We start from the raw sequence: 25977 nt of genomic DNA, 5'->3' as shown, positions 1-25977 counted from the left end.
AGGAGAGGTCGGGGAAAGAAAGGGATAAAGATAATGGAGATAAGGGAGATGGAATGGGGGATGAAGATGATTAAAAAAGAGGGACAAACAAACAGGGAAATATTTAATCATTTTGCGTAACAGACCGATCGAAAGCAGGGAAACTGGAGCAGATGCAGATTGGCTCCCAATGACCCAAAAAGCGTCAGAAACAGGAGACTAACGCTGTGCTGATCTGGACCTTCTTACCAAAAATAAAACGGATACACTTAGTCACAGATGTATGCAGGCCAGGAGGAACTGTGTGAACTGCCGGGTGTATTTCATTTCACTGCTTTGTGTCTCAGACAAAAGGTGAATTTGGCTCAGCTTATCCCCGCTTTTAAAGCAACTGTAACGGATCCGACCGGCGAGGGGATTAGGCGGCATCATGTTCCCGTCTGACTTTGGTTTGAACTACATCTTTAAAACCTCTGCTGCTCAGACCGCAGATATAAATAGATATAATATCTAATTCCCCGTTCATTGTCCCCGGGTCCCTCGCTTCACAACGCAGGCCTCGGAGACGGACGATTTATCTGTGTCTGCTTGTCCCTCGTCCTTCCTGTCTCTGCTGCTGCCATTTAGGCTCTTCATGCACAGTTGTTCAAAACACTTGAGAGACAGGAGCTTAATGATGATCTGTTTTGATATTGTGGTTACTAAAGGTAACAGAGGAGTGGAGTCATTTAAAATGTATTCCATGGTCCATAATAAGGCAGGTGTTTATTTCCCACAATATTTTTCATTTATGCCAGTAGGGACCAAATGGAAATCCCAAAGAAATCTAAAGAGGCCCTATTTAACTCATTGTAAGGGTCATATCAGTATGGAGTGTCTCTACTGGGACATGTCTCCATGCTTTAACATTCAAAAAGCTCTTTATTTTTCTCATACTGCCTGTGCTGCAAAACCTCTTCTCACCCTCTGTCTGAAACCAGAGCCCAGTCTGCTCTGATTGGTTGGCTGGCTGGCTCTGTTGTGATTGGTCAACTGCTTAGTGATGTCCCGCCCCTTAGCCTGTCACATACAATGTGTTTGGGTGCTAGCCAATAGGAGCATGAGTGTTACTTAGTGGTGTCACTATAGTCCGGAAGTAAACAAAGGGGTCCAATGGAGGTATTTCAGGCAGGGGGAAGGAACATAGGAATATTAGCCTTTGGAGACCATTCACATGCACTAAAACCAAAATAAAACTCTACTTTGGAGAAGGGCAGATACCAAAGTGCATATGGTCACTTCCTTCTCTCTTTAAAGTTGAAGGGCAGAGGCTGTATCAGGGATGGACATTGGTGCATTGTGTGTGTTCAGGCCTTGGATTCAAGCTGAGAGTGTAGAGGACGCTGGAGGCATGAGACCGGTCTCACATTAAAGATCTGTGTGTGCTTTGTTCTGCAAAAAACTGGCCCAGTGATCCCTCTCTCTCTCTGTTGCTGTCTATGTCCTGCAGAGTTCAGAAGCACTTCAAATGCCCGTGTGTGTGTGTGTGTGTGTTTTGCTCGGTTCAGTTGCAGGTTGAGGGCTCGCCTGCTGAAGGCTAACCAGGACGGCCGATTGACCGCACAAATCAATACACACATTGTTCACAGAGTCACAAGGGAGCTGAGAGGCATAGTGTGTGTGCGAGTGTGTGTGTGTGTGTGTGTAAGAGAGAGCATATTAGGATACACACTGCACCATCACTGAATATATCAAGTAACCATCACGGGAGAATAAGAAGTTAAAGCAGCGAGTGTGAGAGTGGGAGTTGGATGCTGTGGTTTAGTATTCCAGTCAGAAGAGCCTCATCTCTCTTGATGACTATAATCAAACACACTGAGGGGGTGTGTCTGGTACATGTGTGTACCTGTGAGAGGTGAGACTGTCATTTCTAATTGTCCTTAGTAAGAAAGAGCTGTCAGTCACACAGGAGTAGCCCTGCAGCGCCGGTGCTAATCACAATGATGGCACCACTTTATCTTGCCGTGCATTCAGCAGGAGGCGTTAGGGTTGAGTTGAACACAGTCCGCATGAAAACACAAACAAAAACACTTCTGACGTGCTGCAGGTTTCTTCTGCAACATGTCTGCTCATACCCCCTCAGATGGGAGTCGGCGGTGTCGATATGAAAATGTAATAGGGCTCGAGTCGGCAAACAAACCTGCCGCAAGTGGAACACAGAATCCCACGTGTTGTGTGTGTGTGTGTGTGTGTGTGTGTGTGTGTGCAGAGGCAGCATAATGGAAAGGATCTCATCTGATTTTATGGCAAGTACTCTAAGGGCATTTTGATACCAAGTGTAAATAGATGAATCACTTCTAGAAACTAGACCGTGGTGATTGTGGACTAATAAAAGCCTTGTTCTTCCGCCGGTCAACCTCTCAAACCATTTAGGTTCCTCGGTTTAAATGTTTGACGTGTGATGAATACAATTAGCAACTTCAAAAAGGTGTCAGTCTGGTGTGGGTCCACCCATGATGATGTAGATTTTGTTTAATTGCTTTAACACTTCCAAGGCAAATAAAATCCAAACTAAAACAGATGCAAAATGAGAACACTGGTTCTCTAACGTGGGGGTCCCCAACCCCACAAGGGGTCGCCAAAGCTTCAGGCTTTTTGATTGTAAGTTGTGTAAGACCAATTGGACTGCTATGAGTCGCCCTGTTCCTCAGGATTTTATTCATTTCGGTAAAGAATACATCTACTTGTTTTGTTTCTTTAAATACATTTCATAAGGGTCAGCTGAACGGAAGTCATGTTACGGTTAAAGAGCCTTTTATACCTTTAAAGGAAAATTAGCAACCCCTCTTTCCGCTGAAATAAAAACACTAAGTATTCTCCTTAATTATCTTCCCTAACCCTCATTTTTCTGCAATCCTAATCCAGTTTAACAGATTGATTTTGCTCCAGGTCTCACAGAGTAAAGCATACATACATTTTATAGTATGTTGTTTTGCTGCATGTGTGCAACAAGGTTTTAAACGTTTGACCTGAAGTGAATTTGTGATGTGTGCCATGTTGTTAAAGCACTTTGAGCCGCACCTGCTGCTAATAAAGCATATTACTATTATTATTGACCCGGGTCAGATGGTGGGCATGTCCCATCATCCCCATCCCTCTTGACTCCCCCACTCACCGGGGTTCTTGTCCTGGTAGTCGGTCTTGCGCTGCAGCGTCGACGGCAGGTCGTTGAGGCGGAGCGACAGCTGCCGTTTGAACGGGGAGTTCTTCTGGCTGAGGGCCGGAAACCCCCGGAACGATCCCTGACGCACCAGCTGCTCGATGGGCGCGTGGCGGCGAGGGATGGCGCGAGGCCCGCCGGGCTCTGACCGGTCCATGGGGTACTCCTCGCCCTCGGGAGGGGAGGCGGAGCCAGGGGGGGGGGCCGGCATGGCAGAGGGTTGTTCTGGAGGAGGAAGAGGGTGCATTACTCTTTGGAAATGTGCTTTTAAGTGCTTTTTTTGCCAAGACGTTGAGGAGTTTGTTGTTTTTTAGCATTTAAGGGTCAACTCTGTTTGAGTGCACACTTTGAAACACCTTACAGACAGCAGTGAGATTCTTGCTTCTTTGTCTGGAATCTACAGTATTCAGCGCATTGAGTTTGCTGAAATCCACACACATCCACATTTGCAGGGAAACTGATCCCAATTGATTTCACTTTAGCTAATTTAAAGGCATTTAGATAACATATTAATATGAATCAATCATTGTTGATATTGTTGCCTAAAGCCTTGTTCATCTGCCAGTTAGTAACCTTCCAGAATTCTCTCTGATAAATGACTCCAGTTTAATGTGAGATGAATTATTTACCTTTCCTCTTGTCCTGCAGCTTGTCCTCTCTGTCGCTGCTGCTGCTCTGCTGGCAGGTCGGGTTTGAGCGGAAGGATCCCTCGCGGACGAACGATGTGCGGCTGGCGTCGAAGGAGGCCGTGACGCCGCACTCCTTCTCCCGCCGCTGCTTCCTCTCCAGACAGGCGGCGAAGGCACAGCCGACCGCATGGCTCAGTCTTTCCCCCTGGAGGAGCAAAAAGAAAAGCAGGTTGAAGGTCAGACATACACCACGATGCAACCTCTGGGGCTGAGGGAGAAAAGAGGTGCTGCAGCACGGGCAACAATAAAGAGCTTTTTGAACATTAAAGCATGGAGACAGTAGAGGAACAAAATACTAACATGAAACCTGAAAATTACCATATTTCCTCTTATCTGTGGACTGATTTTGTCCCCATGATAGCGTCACAACATATCAATCCATGCAAGATATAGTCCCAAAACTTTAAAGATGTGTAATTAGGATCCAAATTATGACTGAGATGGGCGGTAGGAGGACGGGACCGTTGAGCCCCTACTTTACCCCCTTTGTAAAACATTCAGTCTATAATCTCCACTTAACCTGCATTGAATTTAAACAAAAGCAGACTACAGCTGACTTTTTTGTAACTGCTTTTTTAGGAGTATAGCAACAAGCTGTTCATTTCGAACGTCTTGCATTCAAATCAAACACAGCCGTAAAGATGTCAACGCGCTCCCTGGTGATTGTATGAAACCACTTCCTGCCTTTTGCAATTGATTCCACTTTCCCACCACCTCCCTCTCTCTGTAGACGGACGCTATTGGAGACAGTTGTGTGCAAGATGAGCATAACGAGATATGCAGAGTGTGGGGGAAGCAGAGACAGACAGAGATGGACGGATAACTCCACAGGCTTCTGTCTAATCCCTCTCCTAATCCTGCAGGTCTGTGCCGCGCTCTCCGCCATCCACATCAATAATCCAACCCGCGGTGTAAACTGATGAAACCACCGCGGGATTGAAACGTCAGGGCGCCACGACAGCGTGTCTCTAACGTGTCCGTGTTAAACTTACACCCTCCTCATCCTCAAGGTCGGTCACATGGAAGCGCCAGAGGTCAAAAATCAAGCTATAACACCAACAGCTGAAAACCACTTGGAAATTCGACCTAAGGAAAGGGTCGATTGAAGGACTCTATGGTAAACAGAGTAATGTCTGAACCTTATGCTTGATTGAATGAACGATTCATGTATTTATTTATATGAACTGATTATTTCTTTCCACAGATGTGTCTTATTGATGAATGCATGGAAGACTGTATTCAAATGTTTGTTTAATGTATGAAACATGGCTAATGATTGTTATTATTACTGATTAATGTATTTATATCTCTGAACTGACTTCTTTGGGTATATCATTTCAAATATATGCCCATTATTTCCCAAGGAGTCTACGATTATGACAAGGTGTAAAGCTATTAACTTCCCATTTGAATAAAACTTTGCCAAATCCTTACAAGCTAAGATAAGTTTTGAGCAAAATGTATTATTATTAAGAAATAAATAGAAAAGGACTTAAATAATAAATTGATAAATGTATTAATTGATTGATACCCTGAACTTTCCTAGAACTTTCGTAAACATTTCTTGTTAACATTAACTTTATTTTTTTACTTTACTTATTAAACCTGATTCTGATTGTCTGAATATAAAAAGTGAATCCCTGGCACACATTTAATCTTGCCGCTGAAAGAGAAGCTGAGTAAACGATCCCAGAATCTAGTTGAAAATCTCTGAGGTGTGGATACTGCATCGTCTCCCTCACCGAGTCTTTGAGAGCCATGAAGCAGTGGCACATCCAGCGCCGGGTGGTGCCGTCTCTGCAGATGTAGGAGAAAGCCTTGTCATAATTACGATCGGGGGCGCAGAACGAAACCTTCTCTATGGTCTGATCCACGATGAGGTCCTGAGGGAGAAGCGGAGAAAAGAAGAGGGAAATCAGATTCAACAGCTCGCACAAAGCAGTCATTCAAAAATATTACAAAGATGCTTAACCTTCCCTTTATCCCCGGGTCAAACATGCACCTGTTTCTAAATGTTTTTGTGTCAGAATTGGGGGTTTATTTCATCTGGTTGTTACAATTTTGACATGGATGGATCCATACATGTCCGGCAGAGGCTCAGACAGTAAGGGCTTGGACTGGGAATCATATGGTCGTCGTTCAAGTCCCCAAACAGACCTAAAATATTGAGTGTGGACTGGTACTTGGAGAGGTCCCAGTTCAGATCCTTGGCCCTGCTGTGGCTCTGGACACCCCCAACCGCTTGGGAATGATACAAATCCAGACAACAATATCCGTTTGTGCATTCATTTCCATTTACCAATATGAACTAAATACAATTAACAGGTTTCCTATACATACAGTACTTGCCCTGTGCCTCTCCTATGGCCTCCCTGTGGTAAAAAAACATTTGCCTACTGGAGCTGTACTCCCACCACCACCTGTTTCCAATATATGCAATAACACCAGGTGCCCAAATCACCCAGTGCACCAAAGATGCCTTCAAAATAAAAGCATAAAAAGCTACTTTAAATAATAATACCATGTCAGTATGTTATGATGGTTAGTGTAAGCGATATGTTTTGTTTCATGCAAGTTTAAGCACTCAAATGTTTATGCAGGTGTCTCATTTATTAGAAAGATCCAACAGCATGTAGCCACGTTGCAGTCATGTGCTTCTGTTTCTGTATCTTCACAACGAATGTAGTAAAAGGAATTTATATGAAACTGATGCAGGCCTGGGGGTCCCTTTTGTGTCCAACACAGCCTGATCTAATACCTGACGCTGCTCTCAACCTCAGCTAACCTCTTGAAATCCCTCTCACTCCAACCTATTTACACACCCACCAGTGACTAATGACACTGAACCCTCCTTTCATCTCCGGGATGTTTCCACCACTCGTCCTACCCCCTATAAAAGGTTTATTCAGCCCGTCTCAGTGTCTATAGGAAGGCTAAGAGAGGCCCTTCTCTCTCTCTGTGTACATTAAGGGGCCCCCAGATCTCAGCAGAAAAGAGAGGAAAAGCGAGAAGACAAGAGGCGAGAGGGAAAGAGGGGTTCACACACTCATCCACGCACTTCCTCCCTGTCCTCCAGTGTCGCTGAAAACAAAGGGAGGGGAGGATGAGGAGGGGGGAAGAATAACAGTCCATTCATTGAGGGACAATTAGGGGATGAAGGGGGATGCTGGTACCGAGGTGGAAGAGGAACCATGTGTTTTGGTACAGTATGCTCCTCTGTGTTACTATCAAGTACTGCACCTGTTATGATCCTTTAAAGTAAGTTTTCTACTTCTTCCACCACGGCATTTATTTGACAAGATTAATACCTACCTACCTACCTACCTACCTACCTGCCTACCTGCCTACCCGCTTTCCCCGTCTACCCGCCTGCCTACCTACCTTCCTACCTACCTACCTACCTACCTACCTACCTACCTACCTACCTACCTACCTACCTACCTACCTACCTACCTACCTACCTACCTACTTACCTACCTACCTACCTACCTACCTACCTACCTACCTACCTACCTACCTACCTACACCTACCTACCTACCTACCTACCTACCTACCTACACCTACCTACCCACCTACCTACTTACCTACCTACCCACCTACCTACTTACCTACCTACCTACCTACCTACCTACCTACCTACCTACACACAAACCGATGTAACACACTACAGGAAAAAGGGAAACCCCCAGAAAGCATAATAGAAACCCTTTAAGTAAAACAACCAGTTACAAAAGATGCATTTCTGTAGCCTTTGTCCTGAGTTGTTTTCAGGTTTTGTGATTCTGTTTGCTCATGTAAGATGTGTTTTGTGCTGAAAAGTGAAAGGAGGAAGTGTTTGTGGGTAAAGATGACTCAGGTCACTGAAAGTTAAAAGCACCCTAGGAGCAGCAGCATATGACTCAGAAGTCGCTCTGCTCTGAGCACAGAAAACCTCCAGTGTCTTTCCATTGATGCAGATCCTTTATTGTACACACACACACAGACACACAGACACACAGACACACACACACAGACACACACACACACAACCACACACACACACACACACACACACACACACACACACACACACACACACACACACACACACACACACACACACACACACACACACACACACACACACACACACACACACACACACACACACACACACACACACACACACACACACACACACACACATATACAGTCAATGCATTCACTGATGCTGGGAAGGGAAGCTGTGAATACGGTTGTGTGGGCGTTAAAAGCCTTCTTGCTTGATTCATAGATGAAGGCTGAGCTGATGATAAAGGTGGTGAAGAGGCGACAGAAGAAAGAAAGGACTGTGGGGCTTTCACCGCTGCTTTCTCATTAAGTCTTAATATGTCCAACCTCACAGCTAGTCTCCAACGATGGCTGTAGTTAGTGCAGCACGGGGGCTTTCTGCAGGGGCGCCTCGATCGCAGCCCCGGCAGTCCACATCCAGATGGCCAATAGTGTGTGTGTGTGTGTGTGTGTGTGTGTGTGTGAGAATGTTAGCTTCCTTTAACAGGTGTTATGGCAACCCCTGTCTCTTTATGAATGTGCATGAATGGGTTAATGCTGATTGGGATATAATAAAGCACCTTGAAGTCATAAAGACTGGATATAGCGCTATTTAAATTCAGTCCATTTAGCAACAGAGATTGCTGAAAAACAACGCATGGCATGCGGACACCGTACTGTTTTACAGCTAAAATGCTCGACGTAAAACAAAGCAGCAAGGTAAGGGGTGTTAGGACATTTCTCTGCAGTTTTAACCAATATTTACGGACCAGAAAATGTAAAAGTAAGAAAAAAAATTGAGAGTTCTTGAATATTACCCTGATGCACAATCTGCATTTTCATTTATGGCCGTCAAACACTGGAATATTCTTCCAGCTGAACTTAAAACGAAGGCAGCTTTAGGCACCATGTGGAGGTGGAGGTGGGATTTGGTTGTAAAATCTGCTGCTGTTGGTATTGTTCGATCGTTAGAAGCTGCATAGAAACTATATTCCTGTGGGGACATCGATTTGAATCCTTGCAGCAGATTTGCTACCTGTTGCATCAGCGACAGTTTGATTTTTGAGCTTTTCTCTGTGTGTTTTTGGGGCAAATTGCTGCAACACTTACCTTAGTTTTGTCATCCACCACCCTGAGTCCATCTGCCGAAACCCACAATACTGCCTTGACCGTCTTTTTGCCGCTCTGCAAAGAAAGAAGACACATTATTAGAGGAAAAACAATCACAGTTTAAGAGTCAAGTGACTAAGATTCATAGTAAATGTACTTCAATTATTTGCACATTCCCCCAGATGTTCGTTTATTCCTGCAGAGGTTACGATAAACTCGTTGGAGGGCGCTCTTACTGATGCTCATGTTTATGTAAAGTGGTCATTACATCCTTACAGCAGCTGAGGTAGAGCAGGGTTACAACCTGAGGGGAAAAACTGAGCTGCCAACTAAGAATATTTTCTCCAGAGGAAGACACCAGGCAGAGATAATAACACACTCAGCATGGGGAAAGTCTAAAAATACACAAGTACGGGTCTCAATTCAAGTCTGTGGGTGTGTGTGTGTGTGTGTGTGGGGAGGAGAACCAGAAAGTCAGATCACTGCAGGAAATGTTCTTTGAGGCCTACAGCCAAGTGACGAGCAGACTCAATTTTTTTTGCATAATCCCATTTAGAGGAAGACAGCGGGAGAGAGAAAGAGAGGTGAAGAAACGGAGAGAGGGAGAAGAGTGGAGAAGGAGAGGGAAGCTAAATTAGGAGGTGACGCAGGGGAATCAAAGGGAAGGAATAACAGGGGTGAAAAGTCTTCTGTGTGAAGTGCAAAGAGGCTGAAGAAAATAGATCTGGTCCAGCGGGGGAAACGAGAGGAGAGGCAGACAGAGTTCCTGTAAGCATTAAACGGGCTCTGATTCAGTTAACTCTCCAAGACTTTACTTCTGACAAAGTGGGGCCTTTTTTAGATGAAGTTGCATAATCACATTTAGAGTAAGCTTACACTGAAGAGAGCAAAATGTGCTCTGCATTTGTGTTTTAAAGAGGCCCGATTAAGCTCAATTTCTGGTTCACACACTATTTGTTTTTTGTGCCTCTACATTCCCCAACTTGACGAAACATGCAGAGCGTTTACTTAAGTTTAGCTTCCTTTTTAGGGAGCTGACTCCTGCTCTCTGCTGCACTTTCTCAATGCACTCCGATGCATTTTAACACCTGATTTTGTGTATTTGCACAATTTTACCGTTGTATTTTTGATATAACAATAATAATAATAATAATAATAATACATTTATTTTCTAAGTGCTTTTTCAGATGCTCAAACTCACTTTACAGAGGTAATAAGAAACACAACAAATAAATAAAGTAAAAGTCAGATTAAAATCGAGCAATAAAACAACATTAAAAGCCAGAGGGGCGGTCAGTGCAGGCTCTGATGGGCTGTGGGAGTGGGCTCCTTTTTGTGTATTATTCTTTGGTATTTTACTTTTACTGGAAACTGTATTTTATGTGATATCAAATTTCTGTAAGAGGTGTCTACTGAAACGAAATGCTGCAAATAGAAAATGGATTGGAAAGGTTTCGGGCCGTTGTAGCTCGTTTGCGGCCTTCGGCCATCGTGGTCCTTGTTCAATAAAGACATGAAGTCAAGCAAAGAGACTCATTATACGATACACCAAGTTAAAGAGGGAGTTCACTGGTAGCATTTCTATCTTTTTTTAAACGTTTTTCACAAGAATAAAGTTGCTTTTTGTACATATAATTAAATTAGTTCACCTCTTTGTCCCGATCATCATGTAATAAAGTCTCGCATTGTGTCAAACCCTAGCTAGGCTTTTGCTTTTTTGATGTTTTTGAAGTCGAGTCCACAGTCCTGTTCTCTTCACTGAGAGTGTGTGTGGCTGTCTGACACTGCCCGGTCTGTGTCACTGTGTTCACACGCTCCCTGTCCGAATCAGCCTCCCAGGGGGGAGTGTGTGTGTGTATGTGTGTGTGTGTTGCTTATGTTAGCCCAGATATAATTGTATGCTCTCCTGGGTGTAGATGGGTCAGACAGATAGAAAGATATGGAGTTAACCCAGCAGGGAGGGCGATGAAAGTGGAAAAGGAGGGAAAATAACAAGGTTACTGCAGACAGGATGACGTGTGTGTGTGTGTGTGTGTGTGTGTGTGTGTGTGTGTGTGTGTGTGTGTGTGCTCCTGGTCGATACTTTATTGCATGAACTTCGAGCAACTGGGTCTGCAATAATGAGCTCCAGTGAAGTATGTGATACGGCCTCTACACAAGAAAAAAAGTATACTTCCAATACTGCAGCAAGGGGAAGTATGAGTGTGTGACTCTGTGTGTGTGTGTGTGTGTGTGTGTGTGTGTGTGTGTGTGTGTGTGTGTGTGTGTGTGTGTGTGTGTGTGTGTGTGTGTGTGTGTGTGTGTGTGTGTGTGTGGGATACTTACAACTTTTAGTTTCTTCACCGCCTCCTCGCATACGTGCATCCCTCTCGACTCCTCCACCTCGACCAACCCCAGGTACTGCAGAGAAGAGAGAGCAGGAATATTAACATTTAAATAAAAACACCCCAAACATTTTTGTAATTCTCTTCATCCAACCCTCGGGAAAATAAAGCTGATTGAGCTGAAAACAAAAGAAAAAGTGACTTAAAGCAAACGGTGCCTCATTAGTCCCCATCAGTGTTTGTATGACTGTATGAACCGACAGGAGCAGCTAATAAGCAGCCACTATGATAATTTATAGCCTCTCATCCCCTTGTGTTGTCTCTGGCGTATTCTGCTGTATGGAAAACCTACAGGGACACAATTAAAGCTCCTCGTTACTCAAAAGCCAGGAGGAAGTTTCTCGGTCCCTGAACTAAAAAGCAGTCGGTAATCAATAAGGGAAGTGTGGCGGATTCATTGATGAGAGTTACAATAGAAAACAGACTGTTTTGAGCTTGCAGAACACAAGCGGGAGCAAGAAAACATACAAAGGGGCGGCAATGGCTTAGTCTGTGGGGATTGGGATCTGAAGGGTCACTGGTTCATGTCCTGATTGGACCAAAGTTCTCCTGGGTAGTGTTGAAGTGTCTTTGAGCGAGGCATCAAACCCCCAACTGGAAGCACGCACATTTTTGTTACTCAATTACTAAAACAACCTGTAGTTGCAGCTCTATCAACAGAACAACAACCTAAATACTGAAGGCATTTACATAATATTCATGTATATCTGATTCACTTTGATAACGATCATCTTCAGAACCTTCCTAACGATCTAGCTTTGTTTAAAGTCAACTTTTCCCTCCATGTTGAGCGCATGCACACTGTCTTCTCTCCTCTGGTTCAGTGCTTTGAGAGAGGCATTAATAGCGCCTGACTCGAGAATACATTCGGAGATAAAATGGAGAGCTTGTGAAAAGAAATATAAGATGAAGAGGGGGAAAGAAAAGCTACGATGAAGACTCTGAAAGGAGGTGTTTTTTTGTGTTGCCATCTCTCGCTGTAAAGCTGCGTATCTCATCAGGAAATCTCTGGAGCATCAGGAGCGTTTTCCATTAGCTTACCTCTTTTCTCACACTCTCCTCTTCCTTTGTTGGATTTTTCTTTTGCTTCCATTTAGTCCGCTGCCTTCCTCTCTTTTCACCTCTCTTATCCAATTCCATATCTCTCCCCCTCGCTCCCTCATTTCATCTCACAATGTCTCCCCCCGGTCCCCTCATCCCTCACCCTGTCACTTCCTGTGGTCTCCTTATCAACATCCCCACCTCAGCATCATTTCCGCCCTTTTCTCTCACAGTTATTGTCTCTGCAGCTCTTCGACAAATCACTCCTGCTCTCGTACGTCACACACTCGGACTGAGGCTGCTAACAGTGGAAAGGACCGTCAACATTTCCCAACTTTTTGCACTCATTGCATATGAGATACGAGTATTTGAGTACTTTTTTTTTTACATGGTTTCTATAAAGATAATCCTACAAATATATACAATGATTCTCATTTATCGTACACAGGTTCATAGCTGAAAAAAAGCCAGTAATGAAAGGCAACCCATATTCAGGTAAGAGGGTAATAAAACATGTCACAGTAGAGGCAGAATATACAAATGTAAACCTGAAAATGAGCAGAATATTTCCTCCATAAAATGCTAAATGTGTTTGTCTGAAACCCAGCTAATGAAAATCTCCGCAACCTAAACTGTTGTCTTGATTTATCTTTTATTGAAATGTTTTCATTTGTTGTTGGCTTCACATAAAAAAAAGCCACACTAGCTGCTTCCTCTGTTAACACTCTTTATTCAGAGCTAAGCTAAAGCACATGATTGAAAATACTGCCAAGGAAAGCAAAACTACAACCCGAATTACAGACGTTTTTGTATGTTTTGATTCTCAAACCATACATAAACCACAGTATGATGCTGTTGTACAACAGACCTGAATAAATGATGTGTTAATAGAGCATTTCTGGACAGATGTGTCACAGATTCTGGGTGAGCTGTTGCAGGATAACGTGCTGAATAAGGGAGCAACCAGTGCACTTGTTATTTCTGAACGTCCTTAAACAGGAAGCACGGGCAGGAGTCGTGATAAATGTGTCACCTCTATCCAGGAAACCTTCATTTGCCCTTTGAGCGTGACCCTGTGATATATCTAACTCAGCTTCATGTTACTAAAAATACATGAACCTGAGTTACTCCTCACCTCTAAGGAGAGATTGAAACCAGAGCCCAGTGTGATTGGTCAACCTCTTAGAGATGTCCCGCCCCTTAGCCTATCACGTACAAATGTGTTCGAACATTAGCCAATTGAAGAGCTAGTTTTACAAAGTGATGTCACTGTAGTACAAAGGAGTCCAATGGAGACGTTTCAGCCGGGGGGGGGGGGAAGACCATTTACATGCAACCTACATAACACACTACAGGAAAAGGGAAACCTTTGAAACATGCATTATCTACTGGACAGGAAGAGGGTTTAGGATACTCACTCTGACGGGGAAGTTACATTTCCCCTTTCGCACCGCCTCCTCGTCCGCCTGCCACTGATGGGGTCTGCTGGCCTCGGGCACGTAGGTGGGCTTCTTCCTCCGGAGGCTCTGTCGCAGCTTGTTCATCTCCGGGGTCACGTGCTCCCTGGTACTGAGGACAGGAAGAGAGACACGGATTAGATTTTTAGAAAAAGCCTAGAGCTTGCAGTTTCGCCTTTAATTTGCCCTTAGAGATTTAAAAACACTGAACAAAGGAACTCCCTTGAACACAAACACGGCATTCATTTCCTCTTGGTTTTATTTTTATCTTCATTTGATCAGGCAGTGTCTTAGTGATTAAGTTTTCATTTACACGAGGAAACAACAAGCTTTCACAGGAACGCAAACAGCTCAAAAAAAAGCCCAAAAAATCATTAAAAAAATCTGATAATAAAACTTTTAAATCTGCCCTTGGAAAGCAGGACTCACATTTCACTGTATTTAATTTAATTCCTTCATTATTCATATTTTACTACTTTTGCCATGCACATTATATAGCTTGTAAAGCACTTTGAATTGTACCTAGTTTGTTGGCACAGCACTATATAAATAAAGTTTGATTGATTGATTGATTGATAGTGCTTACATGAGACACAATGCTTATCATGCAGCCCCATCAACATACACATCTTATTGTTAGACCTTATCATGAAAATATTACTATCTTTATCTTTTTATGCTTTGCCGACACCTTTTATGGTCACTGAATTGAACATTTGGGTGCAAATAAAGAACATAAAGAGTAATGCTAATGCTACACAGGGTTAAAAGCTGGAGTGTGAAAGAGCACTTCTCATTAAAACCTAATTAAATGCAACAAACTGCAATTTGAATAAATGCAGCTCGAGAGCGCGGGGGAGAAAGTGTAGAGCTGTGTTTCATGCAGGATTATGAGTGAAGTGGGACGGATTTCATTGATTAAACTGTCGCTCGTTATGCAGCAATCATCCTTTACAAACATCATCAGAGCGCCACGATGCTCCATTGATTCTCCATTCACAGGCAGACTGTACAAATCACACAGGTACAAGGTTAATGAACACAAAGCATAGGGAGTGCTTTCATCTCTCCAAATAACACCAGGACACACACACACACACACACACACACACACACACACACACACACACACACACACACACACACACACACACACACTCACACACACACTCACACACACACACCTCACTGCTTAATTAGTCTATTCAGCCCGCTGGCCTGCTGCTCAGCGATGCTAATTTTCCAGCACAATGAAACATGAATCCATTCAAACATGACCCGCTTAAAAATGATGATTACTGTTTTCATTCCTCCACAGTCACACCCCGCCTTCAACGGAGGGTTTTGAGTACAACAAAAACATCTCTCCTCACGTGCGTCCACTGGTTTAATCAAGAGTGAATTAGTGGCATCACCAGCTCCTCTGTTATCTGTGTAACACGTTTAAAACGGGTTAATTTGCCATTAATTTGCCTCAGTTTGTTCCTGAGTTTAAAGCTAAAAATCTGAAAAAAGTCAGAAAAAAAGAGTTTTTCACAACCAATGTATCTCATCCCAAAACGCTTTTCTGGCCCTAATCCTCTTCCGTACATACTTTTTATGCTAATCTGAATCTTTTTTTTGTCTTACCGTGTGGTTACCCCATGAGCTGGCATCCTGGTTAAAACAGGGCACGAAAACAAACAACAATTACTCTGAAATGTTACGTCCATGTCATCTGTTCACTATAAGCAAATCTTCTCTCTGCTCTGCCACACAGAGTTTATAAGCAAATATACACACACACACGCACACGCTCGCACACACACACACACACACACACACACACACACACACACACACACACACACACACAGTACCATCACTTCCCATAATCACGGCGATGTTACTGGTAATGGGAGCCAAAGGCGGGCGTGGAGGAAGAGAGCTCAACACACACAGTGCTTTGCAAATGAAACAGATCGACTGGCTTTTCCGTCATGTAAGGCATGCACCCTCTGTCTCACACACACGCACGCACACACACACACACACACACCCCTCGGCAGCTCGACACCCACACATATCGGATGCCAGTAATTTCTGGGCAGAGCAGCAGCTGACTGGCACCTGGCTGGCAGCAAGTGTGTGTGTGTGTGTGTGTGTGTGTGTGTGTGTAGGGGTATATACAAGCTGGTGTGTAATAACCCACAAGGGGGAGGATATTTGGGACGAGGGGGGCGGGGGAGATGCTGGTTACAGATTACAGGACGCCATGTATCTGCTCTGATATGTTTTTGGGACAGCAGGAGAGGAGGAGGAAGATAATCTGAAGCCAGACACAGCAGATATTAAATAAAATGAGCTGGAAAACCGACGGAGAATGAAGAAATGTGGTGAGAAAATGAGTTTGTATGACACCTAATTATCCTGTTGATCACACATTAATCATCAATGTGATTTGACAGCAAGACAAAAAGAATATCTGTCTTGAAATCTTGAAAAAGGAAATTAAAGACCTGGCCTTTAATTTACCGTTACAGCCTTATTTGTTTAGTTTTAATCAAGTCTGTCATTTCTTAAACCCCTGTCTGTTGTTATTTATGAACTCTATATTTTGTTTTGTGTGATCAAGAGCTCCTGGTCATTTCATTGCCTTTAGATACACACATTGAACTTTACTAAACATGACTTACTTCCAACGATTCATTATTTCATTTGAACTTTTGAGTATTACAGAAAAGTATTTAGGTTTTTTTTGTTTAAGAATGAAGGAAGAAAGAAATCAGCAAACAGGAAATCTGTGATGAGGAGCAGCAAATAGAGAACTTCCCATTATGTCAACACACCCAGAAAATCCACTTACATCAATTTCTTCATCCTTTAATTGGATCCTTTATTGAAAAAAAATAATGACCTTAATCCTGTTTATCCACTCTCCACCACAGACTTTTATCCTGAGACATATTCATCTGTACTTTGGTCTGACATTATAATAGCACCTAATACATTCATCCTCTTCTTTTTATCTTACAGTGACGAGGTTAGGCTCTCGAATTAGATTAAAAGCTTCTTATGAGCGGAGCACCACAGGAGGTCTTTCCTCCCAGTGGCCATCAAACTCCATAACTCCTCACCCTTCAGGCAGGAGATTCAGTCATATTGTGCAATATTAATACTCATGTTCAATAATAACGTGCAATATCTGCCACTACGTTTCTTTGCACTATTCAATACTGCCCGTCACTGTACTGTACAATAACTATTTGACCGTCTACGTTTCTTGTAGTTATTTAATTTGCTCTTTTTACTGTCCTGTCAGAGTACAGTTTCTTATTATAATTGTTACTTTTATTATTATGCTCCTGTGTTTATTGTTGTAACTCTGGCACAACAACTTCCTTCGGGATAAATATCTTCTCTTATCTTTCAATGAAAATCTACATTTTCCAGGACCACTGAGTCCAAAGCTACAGACGAAATCTGAAAGCAGAAGCTGAACTCATCACCTCAGCAGAAAAACACAAGTATGTGTTTAATTATTATAAACACAAAGCCTTAAGATCCTTTAAAATCATGCTTAAAAACAGCCCATATGGAGTTAGTGCTTTAGTGTGCCTCGACTTAGTTTAACAAGGAGGTGTTTATGCTAATTTTCCACCTTAATTACTATGATATATTAAACTTAAACAGTTCTGCTGATGCAGTCATTAATTCTGCGAGACACTCCAGCGAGTCCATTAGCAACTTAACTCTTTAGCCACTGTTTACAATTAGTTTTTGTTCAGTTTTGAGTAATGCATATTAGACGATACACAATGCATCTCGAGCATGACGCTCTAAAGTCTGTTTCTTTTGAATATTTGACTGAAAGCAGAGGTATTAAAGGGAGGGGATACAAAAACAAAATCAGCAGAGGAGAGAAATGAGAAGAAAAAACAAACGAGGTGAGAAAATTAGTATTGTGACACACCCAATTACCCCGCTCCACCGCCATCACTCATCCTGATTTGATAAATGCAAATATAAGGAGGTTAAGTGGTTTGACTTTAATAAGCCAGCCGACCACAATGAGGAAACCAGATGAGGACAGAAACAACACACATACCAACATGAACACTTTGCATATGATTATTCTCCTAATTTAAGGGCAAAATCGAGCTTTTAGAAGTAATGTATTTATTAGCAAACATCTGGTTAAGTATGAGAGTTAAGACTCAAACTATAAACTCTGTCCCGACAAGGTCCAAATCTGGTATTTTGGGAAATGTGCTTATCGACAGTTAAGATTTCTCATGAAAAAGCAAATTGTTACTTATACACTTTATAACGTTTTGGTTTAGATTTTTAAAATGAGATATAAAACGGATAAATTGTGCTTGAGAAATGCTGGAAATGGTAGCTGTTTACACCATCATTTATGCAAAGCTAAGCTCACCTGCTTCTGGCTTGCTGGCTATTTTATAATATAAGTAATGGATTAGTGCAGGGTTTTTTTAGTAGGCTAATCCAGAAGTTAGCATCGCTGATGGCATTTTCCTTTCGAAAATAATGTCTGTTGCTAACAAACAACATCACTTGTATTATTTTTAAAGCATTAATGCACTCACAGATGGTACTGTAAATAGCTAGGATACAAACAAACTACGTCACGGTCACATGGCTTCACGTCCCCACCGCTAAACTAAAGGCTAATGTTGGCAGGATGACGTTCAGTAGTCTATGTTAGCTGCTTGTTAGCAGTCACGGTTTTTAAAATGTACAAAAGCTCCAGACATTCACAAGTGGAGTATTTACTGATGTATTTTAGGCTATAACACAAAACATAAAAACCTCTAAAGCTTGTGTTAACCACAGACTTTATTTCAGACGTCTAACCACAAACACATCCAAAGAACCTGACCTTGAGAGGAGGGGACCTGAAGTGCTAAAATGCTAACTCATTTCCAGTTGAAGGACTCATTCCTGCACCAGTCTTTTTGTCTGTTTCATGTATTTATCCTGGCAGGAGGACATCAGACTATGAAGCGGTAAAGTCTGCAGTGAAAACTAGTAGAAAGTCTCCTGCTGAGCAGCCCAGTGTGACATGAACAGAAATGTGTTTTTAAACTGTCTTTGATGAAGAGACACATTAGGGTGGAGTTATAACCCATGCAACATGTGAACGCCTCACATAGCTTTGACCTTACCCCGCACAACAAGAACCATCTGCAGGAGTACAGAATAAAGACCAAAGACAGACAGAGGGGGTGGACAGGCAGGCAGACCAGGATGGAAAACATCAGAAAATAAATCTGTAAACCAACGGCACAAATGAAGTCCCGCTCTCGACACAAACCCACGCAGAACTCACGAGCACTTCACTGCAGACTACACAAACACGAGGCCCGCTGCCAAGAAACACATACTTGTTTCAGATCCAGCGTGTGAGTTAGCCGCCATCTGGATCGTATTGTTGCGGAGGAGATGGCAGGAGAGACGACTTACGATCATATGATGTTATGTCGTGTACTTTCAAGTCTGTTCACCCGGGTTGACCCTCATTTCATCGCTGCTTCCTCCCTCTAATTCTACTTCTTACTTCTACTCCAGATCTCCCTTTTTGCTCTGCTCAAGATGCAAAGAAAGACCCTGAAGGTAAATGTCTGCAGCTCTGGCGATGTGAGGAAATGAGTTTAACAGGAATGAATTTAGCGGGAAAGGTTCGCCTATGCATACAGACTCATAAAATGTGGAGGAAAATATTTCATTTTTTTGCTCCGGCTTGTTAAACTTTAGTAAGTGGGGGAATTGTAATTTACAATGTGTGTGTGTTTCTTTAAAATGAGTTTATTAGTTTGTTTTGAAAGTGTTACAGTCAATATTAATGTCAGATTGGATTTGTACGTGTGTGTGTGTGAGTGTGTGTGTGTGTGTGTGTGTGTGTGTGTGTGTGTGTGTGTGTGTGTGTGTGTGTGTGTTCCCTACATATCATCTATGTTGAGACTGCGTGAACTCATGTGTGTCCAGCTGTGTTTCGTTGGAGCCAGATGTGAGTCTGATTGATATCCTTGGCACTCTCACTTTCTTTCACAGTACTCATATACAGACACACACACACACACACACACACACACACACACACACACACACACACACACACACACACACACACACACACACACACATACACACACACACACACACGCAGTGTTCTTTCCTGATCCAGATGTTCTGTGTTCAACAGCACACAAACACACACACACACACACACACACACACACACACACACACACACACACACACACGTACACAGTGTTCTTCCCTGATCCAGATGTTCTGTGTTCAACAGCAGCTCAGAGCTTTTTGGCAAAACGCGACACACTCCGCCCTCACACTTTTCTTCTCCTCAAACAGCTGCTTGCAAAACACCTCGTACAGGGAGGGAGAAGGAGGAGGAGGAGGGATGACGCCACTCTCTCTCACACACACACACACACACGTGCACACTAACATGAATCATTGCCACCTCGTCTTACGGTAAGCCATTCTTCTTTGGAGCTCCAGAGAGACGAGGAGGGGACAGCGAGGGGCGGAGCAAGTATCCTAGAATGTGTGTGTGTGTGTGTGTGTGTGTGTGTGTGTGTGTACAGGGGATAGTCTAAGCACACACATGAAGGAGCAAACCCAATACCTTATTTCTCCATTTTAGATGTTTCGTTAAAGATGGATGCCACAGAAATATGGTGACATCCTTTTAATTCTTGCCAATTCTTCAACAACTTCAGGACTTGTTGTGTCACTTTCTACACACACACACACACACACACACACACACACACACACACACACACACACACACACACACACACACACACACACACACACACACACACACACCACTGATTGCATATCTGCAGATCTACAGAAGTCACTGCTACTTATCTGAAAAGTTTAAATGTTGAAAAATTCAGAGCTCTCGGAGCAGCAAAAATGGGGTGGCACTCAAAAAGAAAAGACACTGGATGCAACGCTTCTTCTGTTGGTGCATACATGGGACAGCATGCGCTCACTCTTTATTGAAATCAATAGAAAAAAAGACGCTTGGACACAAAAAGGTTTAGCATAATTGAAGCTGATGTTAATTGCAATTGTAAGTTGCTTTGGATGAAACCAGCAGCTAAATGAAATGTAATATTGATTGTGTTGTCTGTGTCTCTGCAGTCTGTGAGCTTCTCTTCAGGGTGAATGAAATAGAAGGAGAGCGAGACAGAGAGAGAGAGAGAGCAAGAGAGAGAGAGAGAGAGAGACTGGTGTCAAAAAGTCAACATCGTTACGCACATATGCTAATTAGCTTGACGGCTAAATGCATCCTGCTCCAACCCTCTAATGTAATATGATCTCTAATGACAATTACATTCACTGTGTGTGTGTGTGTGTGTGTGTGTGTGTGTGTGTGTGTGTGTGTGTGTGTGTGAGAGCAGGCTGGGCGTCATCTTCCATAACAAGACTGAATGACTCTCTGTGACTCCGGCTGCATAGCAGTGTGGGAATTGAGAGCATTATCGCAGCTGGGAGAGGTGTCGTGATTACATGCTGGGATAAAAAAGTGACTCAAGCTGCTGATGTGGGATCAGATCCGCCACCGACACTTGGTCTGCAACAAGTGCCTCTCAGTTACAGGTGGAGAGTTTAATATGCATGAACTTTTAAATATCAGGGGAGTGTGTGCTGGTGAACACACACACACACACACACACACACACACACACAAACACACACACACACACACACACACACACACACACACACACACACACACACACACACACACACGAGCATGGTCACCCCAAGGAAACACACATGCACACACACTTATTATCCTTTTCCTCCACGCTTATCACAGCACTCCCACCCACCAGGTTAAGCCTGGAGAAGATTGTGTGTGTGTGTGTGTGTGTGTGTGTGTGTGTGTGTGTGTGTGTGTGTGTGTGTGGAGGGAAACATGCATATTCCATTTCTTCTTATGAAGCCTATTCGTGACCTTATCTTACATCCTTGCATGCATTGCTTTTGTGCACAAACATCTAAGCATGCTTGAATGTGGTCATACCTGTGTGTGTGTGTGTGTGTGTGTGTGTGTGTGTGTGTGTGTGTGTGTGTGTGTGTGTGTGTGTGTGTGTGTGTGTGTGTGTGTGTGTGTGTGTGTGTGTGTGTGTGTGTGTGTTTGTGCGTGTGTGCGTGTGTGACTGAATAGGTTCCAAGATACAAAAGAGAGGAGATTACCATAACAATATCCAAATCCCTCTTTGTCCTTGGAACAGCAGGCCAACAGGGTACAGGGAGTGCTGGATTTACGTGTGTGTGTGTGTGTGTGTGTGCGTGTGTGTGTGTGTGTGTGTGTGTGTGTGTGTGTCTGCACCACAAGTTTCATCACGATACAATATTATATATTTATTGGGAAAACAAAACTTAAAAATACAAATTTAACAACAAAAAAAAAGAATTAAAATATGACTTTTATTTTTAGGTATTTTGAATAAACCACAATGTATTCTCCCTATCATAAAAAATACTAAAAGTAGACCTAATGTTGTTTTCCTGATGTTGTGTTACATTTCTCCTAAGCACTGTTTGAATATTTAGGAAGCAAGTGGACGGAAACGGTAAAGTGTTTCCTAAACATGGTGATATACTGTATATATCCAAATGCATCATTACACCCCTTCTGTATACTTAAAACAGCACACAACACGTGTCTGCATGGTGTGAGTGATGGGAAAAGGGTGTGTGGGTGTTGGGAAGTTAATCTGAACACAGTGCGGCGAGGCGTGAAGTGGAGCAGTCTAGTCGATATGCTCCAGTATCATGTTTTCATGCTGTGTTTCCACTTTGTATTCCCTGCTATCAGTCTAGACCAGTGCCGAAGGCCGGCTTATCATCTGCGCCCGCTCCTCTGATACGACAGCAAGGCTCTCTTTCATCTCCAAGGGAACAAGATGAGACTCCCATCGCAGAGACATTATGTAATAACTCGAGTTGATTCCAGGCTCCAAGAGCTCGTTATTTGCCACAAGCTGACACATCCTCAGTGTGATTAAACCATAATCAATGGAGGACACCAGGACTTCAAATTGACTTAAGTTGACATAAGACACCACTTCCCTCTCGCAGTTTGCATCCATGATTGTCCAAAATGACTCTCTTGATAACTTTAATCGATATATGTGTGTAAAAAGAGGTTTTGTGACCTTTAACCATCAATTTCTGAACAGATTATCCATGAGTCCAAGTTCAGGTTTGTGACAAATTGGAAGAAATTAACCTTTGAAAAGATTCAAAGGATTGAGAAGACTTGTTATCATGCACAATAGGCTCTTCCAACAAAGCAACACAGAATAAACTTAAGACGTAACAAAGCAAGCGACACACTGGTGCGAGTGCAGAAGCAGGAATAACCGAGCTGTTGCATTCACTAGGAAAGAAAGAGAGGTATAAAACATGAAATTGTGATGCCTCTTGGCCCTGGTTTCACTGGCTTGGAAGTGTAAAAAAAGCTTCAAACAGCTGAAACACAATGCACCATCACTCACATGTTTCCCCAGCTGAATAACCTATTGTCACTGCTGTGATTTCTCAAAGTCTTGACAACCCCACCCTTGAATTGTACAGATTTTACGTCCGACTCTTGAGTCAGAGGAGAATAAAAAGTGACCCGACGTGCAGCCTGCTTTATAAACACTGAACTCCCTCTGTCAAACAAAGATTTTTTCTACTTGGCGTTGTTGTGAAGTCTTTTTCTCCTCCCTTTCCTGTAGTGTGTTTTATAGGTTTTTGAGTTTCTCTCCCACACACTCCCCCCAGCCTGAAATGCCTTCATTTACTTCCTGAACATAGAGACATAAAGTAAGTAATACTCTCACTATTGGCTAGTGCTCCAACACATTGTACGTGATAAGGTAAAGGGCGGGACATCTCTCAGCTGTTGACCAATCACAACAGAGCTGATGAGTTAACCAATCAGAGCAGACTGGGCTCTGGTTTCAGACAGAGGGTGAAAACAGGTGCTGCAGCACAGGCAGTATGAGAAAAATAAAGAGCTTTTGAACGTTAAAGCACAGTAAATACAAATATGAACCTGGGAATGAGCCTCATAGGGCCCCTTTAACGACACTATGCCTCCCAATTTAAAAAAGAACTCTAACATTAGCAAATATAAAAATGTAAAACTACTTTCGGTGTTGTACAAGGCTAGGTGATGATAGAAACCGACCGACAGTCAATTCCTTCCTCTGCTGAAAATCTGAAGTTGATTTCTCCTCACACACACACTTTTCTCTTATCCAATTCTCACCCATTCCTTCTGTGACTCTCACACCCCTCCTCTCATCTTCTCCCTCCTGCTGTTCTTCATTTGTCCTCATTTCACTCGTCACATTTGTCTCTGGCGTCGTCAGTGTTCTCACACTCTGCCACACACACACACACACACACACACACACACACACACACACACACACACACACACACACACACACACACACACACACACACACACACACACACACACACACACACACACACACACACACACACACACACACACACACACACACACACACACACAGCAGAAAAAGAGAGAGGAAGGGTTGAATTTGGGAGGAAATCTAAGCCAACCAGGGTTGGAAAAACAAGCTGCGTCAAAAGAGTGCATTGCAGGTGCGCACATTCGTATCTATGCACACAAACTGGGGAAGCATTACCGCTCTGCAGGGAAATGTTGGGTGTTTGTATCAATGAAGCAGGTTTAATCTCTTCCATATGGGGATCAGGGGCTATTGCATCTGCTAACGCTATTAGCCGCTATGAACCCTGTGGATACAGACCTATTATCAGTGACAGAAAATACCACCAGAGCCAATAAACAAACAACAACAAACATCCACTAGCAATAGCAATAGCATTAAAAACGCACATCTGTTAAGTTTGAGTATTTCAGCCAACAGGGTCAACATGATGGACAGAAAAAGGGGTGAGAAAAAAAGCTACAGAAACAGTTGACCCAATTTAAAACCAAAAGCCCTCCAAGTGCGCAACCACACGCAGAAAAACGCATTAATGTTCGCATGGATAAACTCCAAGTGTTTCTAAACAAAAACACACAGCTCTTGACTCACCTGAGCTCAATGGCCTCCCCCATCTCCCCACAAGAACTCATGCCACACAGGAGCGACAGCAGATGCAGAGAAGAGTAAAGACGACAGAGGAAGATGAAGAGGAGGAGAGGAGTGTGTGAGGATACTGCGCTCAGAGAGGAGAGGCGGTGCAGAAACAGAAACAGAACCACACCTCTTCTTCAGGGATTAACTTGGAAAAAGAAGCCCTTACACACTCGCAAACACACAACCTAAACACAGTCAAACTGCGCGGCGTGCGTTACAGTCTGGTAAACACACTAACAAAATACTGCACACACACACACACACACACACACAAGCGCACGCACGATAACAGCTGCTCTAAAAATAAAGACAAATCAATGTTTGATGCAGCAAATCCTGGGAGTGAGGAAAGAATGGAGTGGGAGGATAGAAGCAGAGAGGGGAGGGAGGGAGGCATGGCTGCTGGTGACACAGTTTTGCTCTCCATCTGCTGTGACCGCACTGGGCAGGAGTGCACTGGGGGAGAGGGCAAGAAATGGGGCTGCAGCCAGGGGACAGGAGCTGGATCTGGAGGGAGAGGAGCCGGGGGGGGGGGGGGGGGGGGTACTTGTTAAAAGTATTTTACAGGGTGGTATTTGTACTTTAACTTAAGTAAAGGCAGTACATTTACTCAAATTGTACTTAAGTGCTCATATGAGGTACTTGTATACTTAACTTGAGTATTTTCTGTTTCATTAATACTTTAATTCCTCTACAACAAATCTTGTACTTTATAGTTTACTACATTTATTTTACACCATTTAGTCACAAGAGTTTATAAAATATGATATGTTGTTATACATTAAACAAGCCAACAGATTAATGAAGAACAGCTTAATTGATTGATCAATTAGCTGATTGAGAGATCATTAATTGGCACCTACAAACATTTAGGCCATATTCTGATTCATTTTGAATAGATCGTTAAT

General features: G+C 43.1%; 1 protein-coding gene across 1 annotated transcript in view; it reads right to left on the bottom strand.

Annotated features, from left to right (window-relative positions):
* The window catches only part of numbl (NUMB like endocytic adaptor protein), a 29223-nt gene extending 3918 nt beyond the window's left edge, over positions 1-25305 (bottom strand). Inside the window, 7 exon segments of the mRNA XM_063906178.1 lie at positions 3134-3403; positions 3808-4012; positions 5610-5750; positions 9008-9082; positions 11333-11407; positions 13851-14001; positions 25025-25305. Coding sequence (XP_063762248.1) covers positions 3134-3403; positions 3808-4012; positions 5610-5750; positions 9008-9082; positions 11333-11407; positions 13851-14001; positions 25025-25065 — 958 coding nt within the window. The 5' untranslated portion in view covers positions 25066-25305.
* Between the last annotated feature and the right edge of the window lie 672 nt (positions 25306-25977).

The sequence above is a fragment of the Eleginops maclovinus genome, chromosome 18, assembly GCF_036324505.1.
Source record: "Eleginops maclovinus isolate JMC-PN-2008 ecotype Puerto Natales chromosome 18, JC_Emac_rtc_rv5, whole genome shotgun sequence".
In the NCBI taxonomy this organism is placed as follows: domain Eukaryota; kingdom Metazoa; phylum Chordata; class Actinopteri; order Perciformes; family Eleginopidae; genus Eleginops; species Eleginops maclovinus.
The sequence above is the reverse complement of the archived record's forward strand: the minus strand, read 5'-3'. Positions and strand labels throughout refer to the sequence as shown.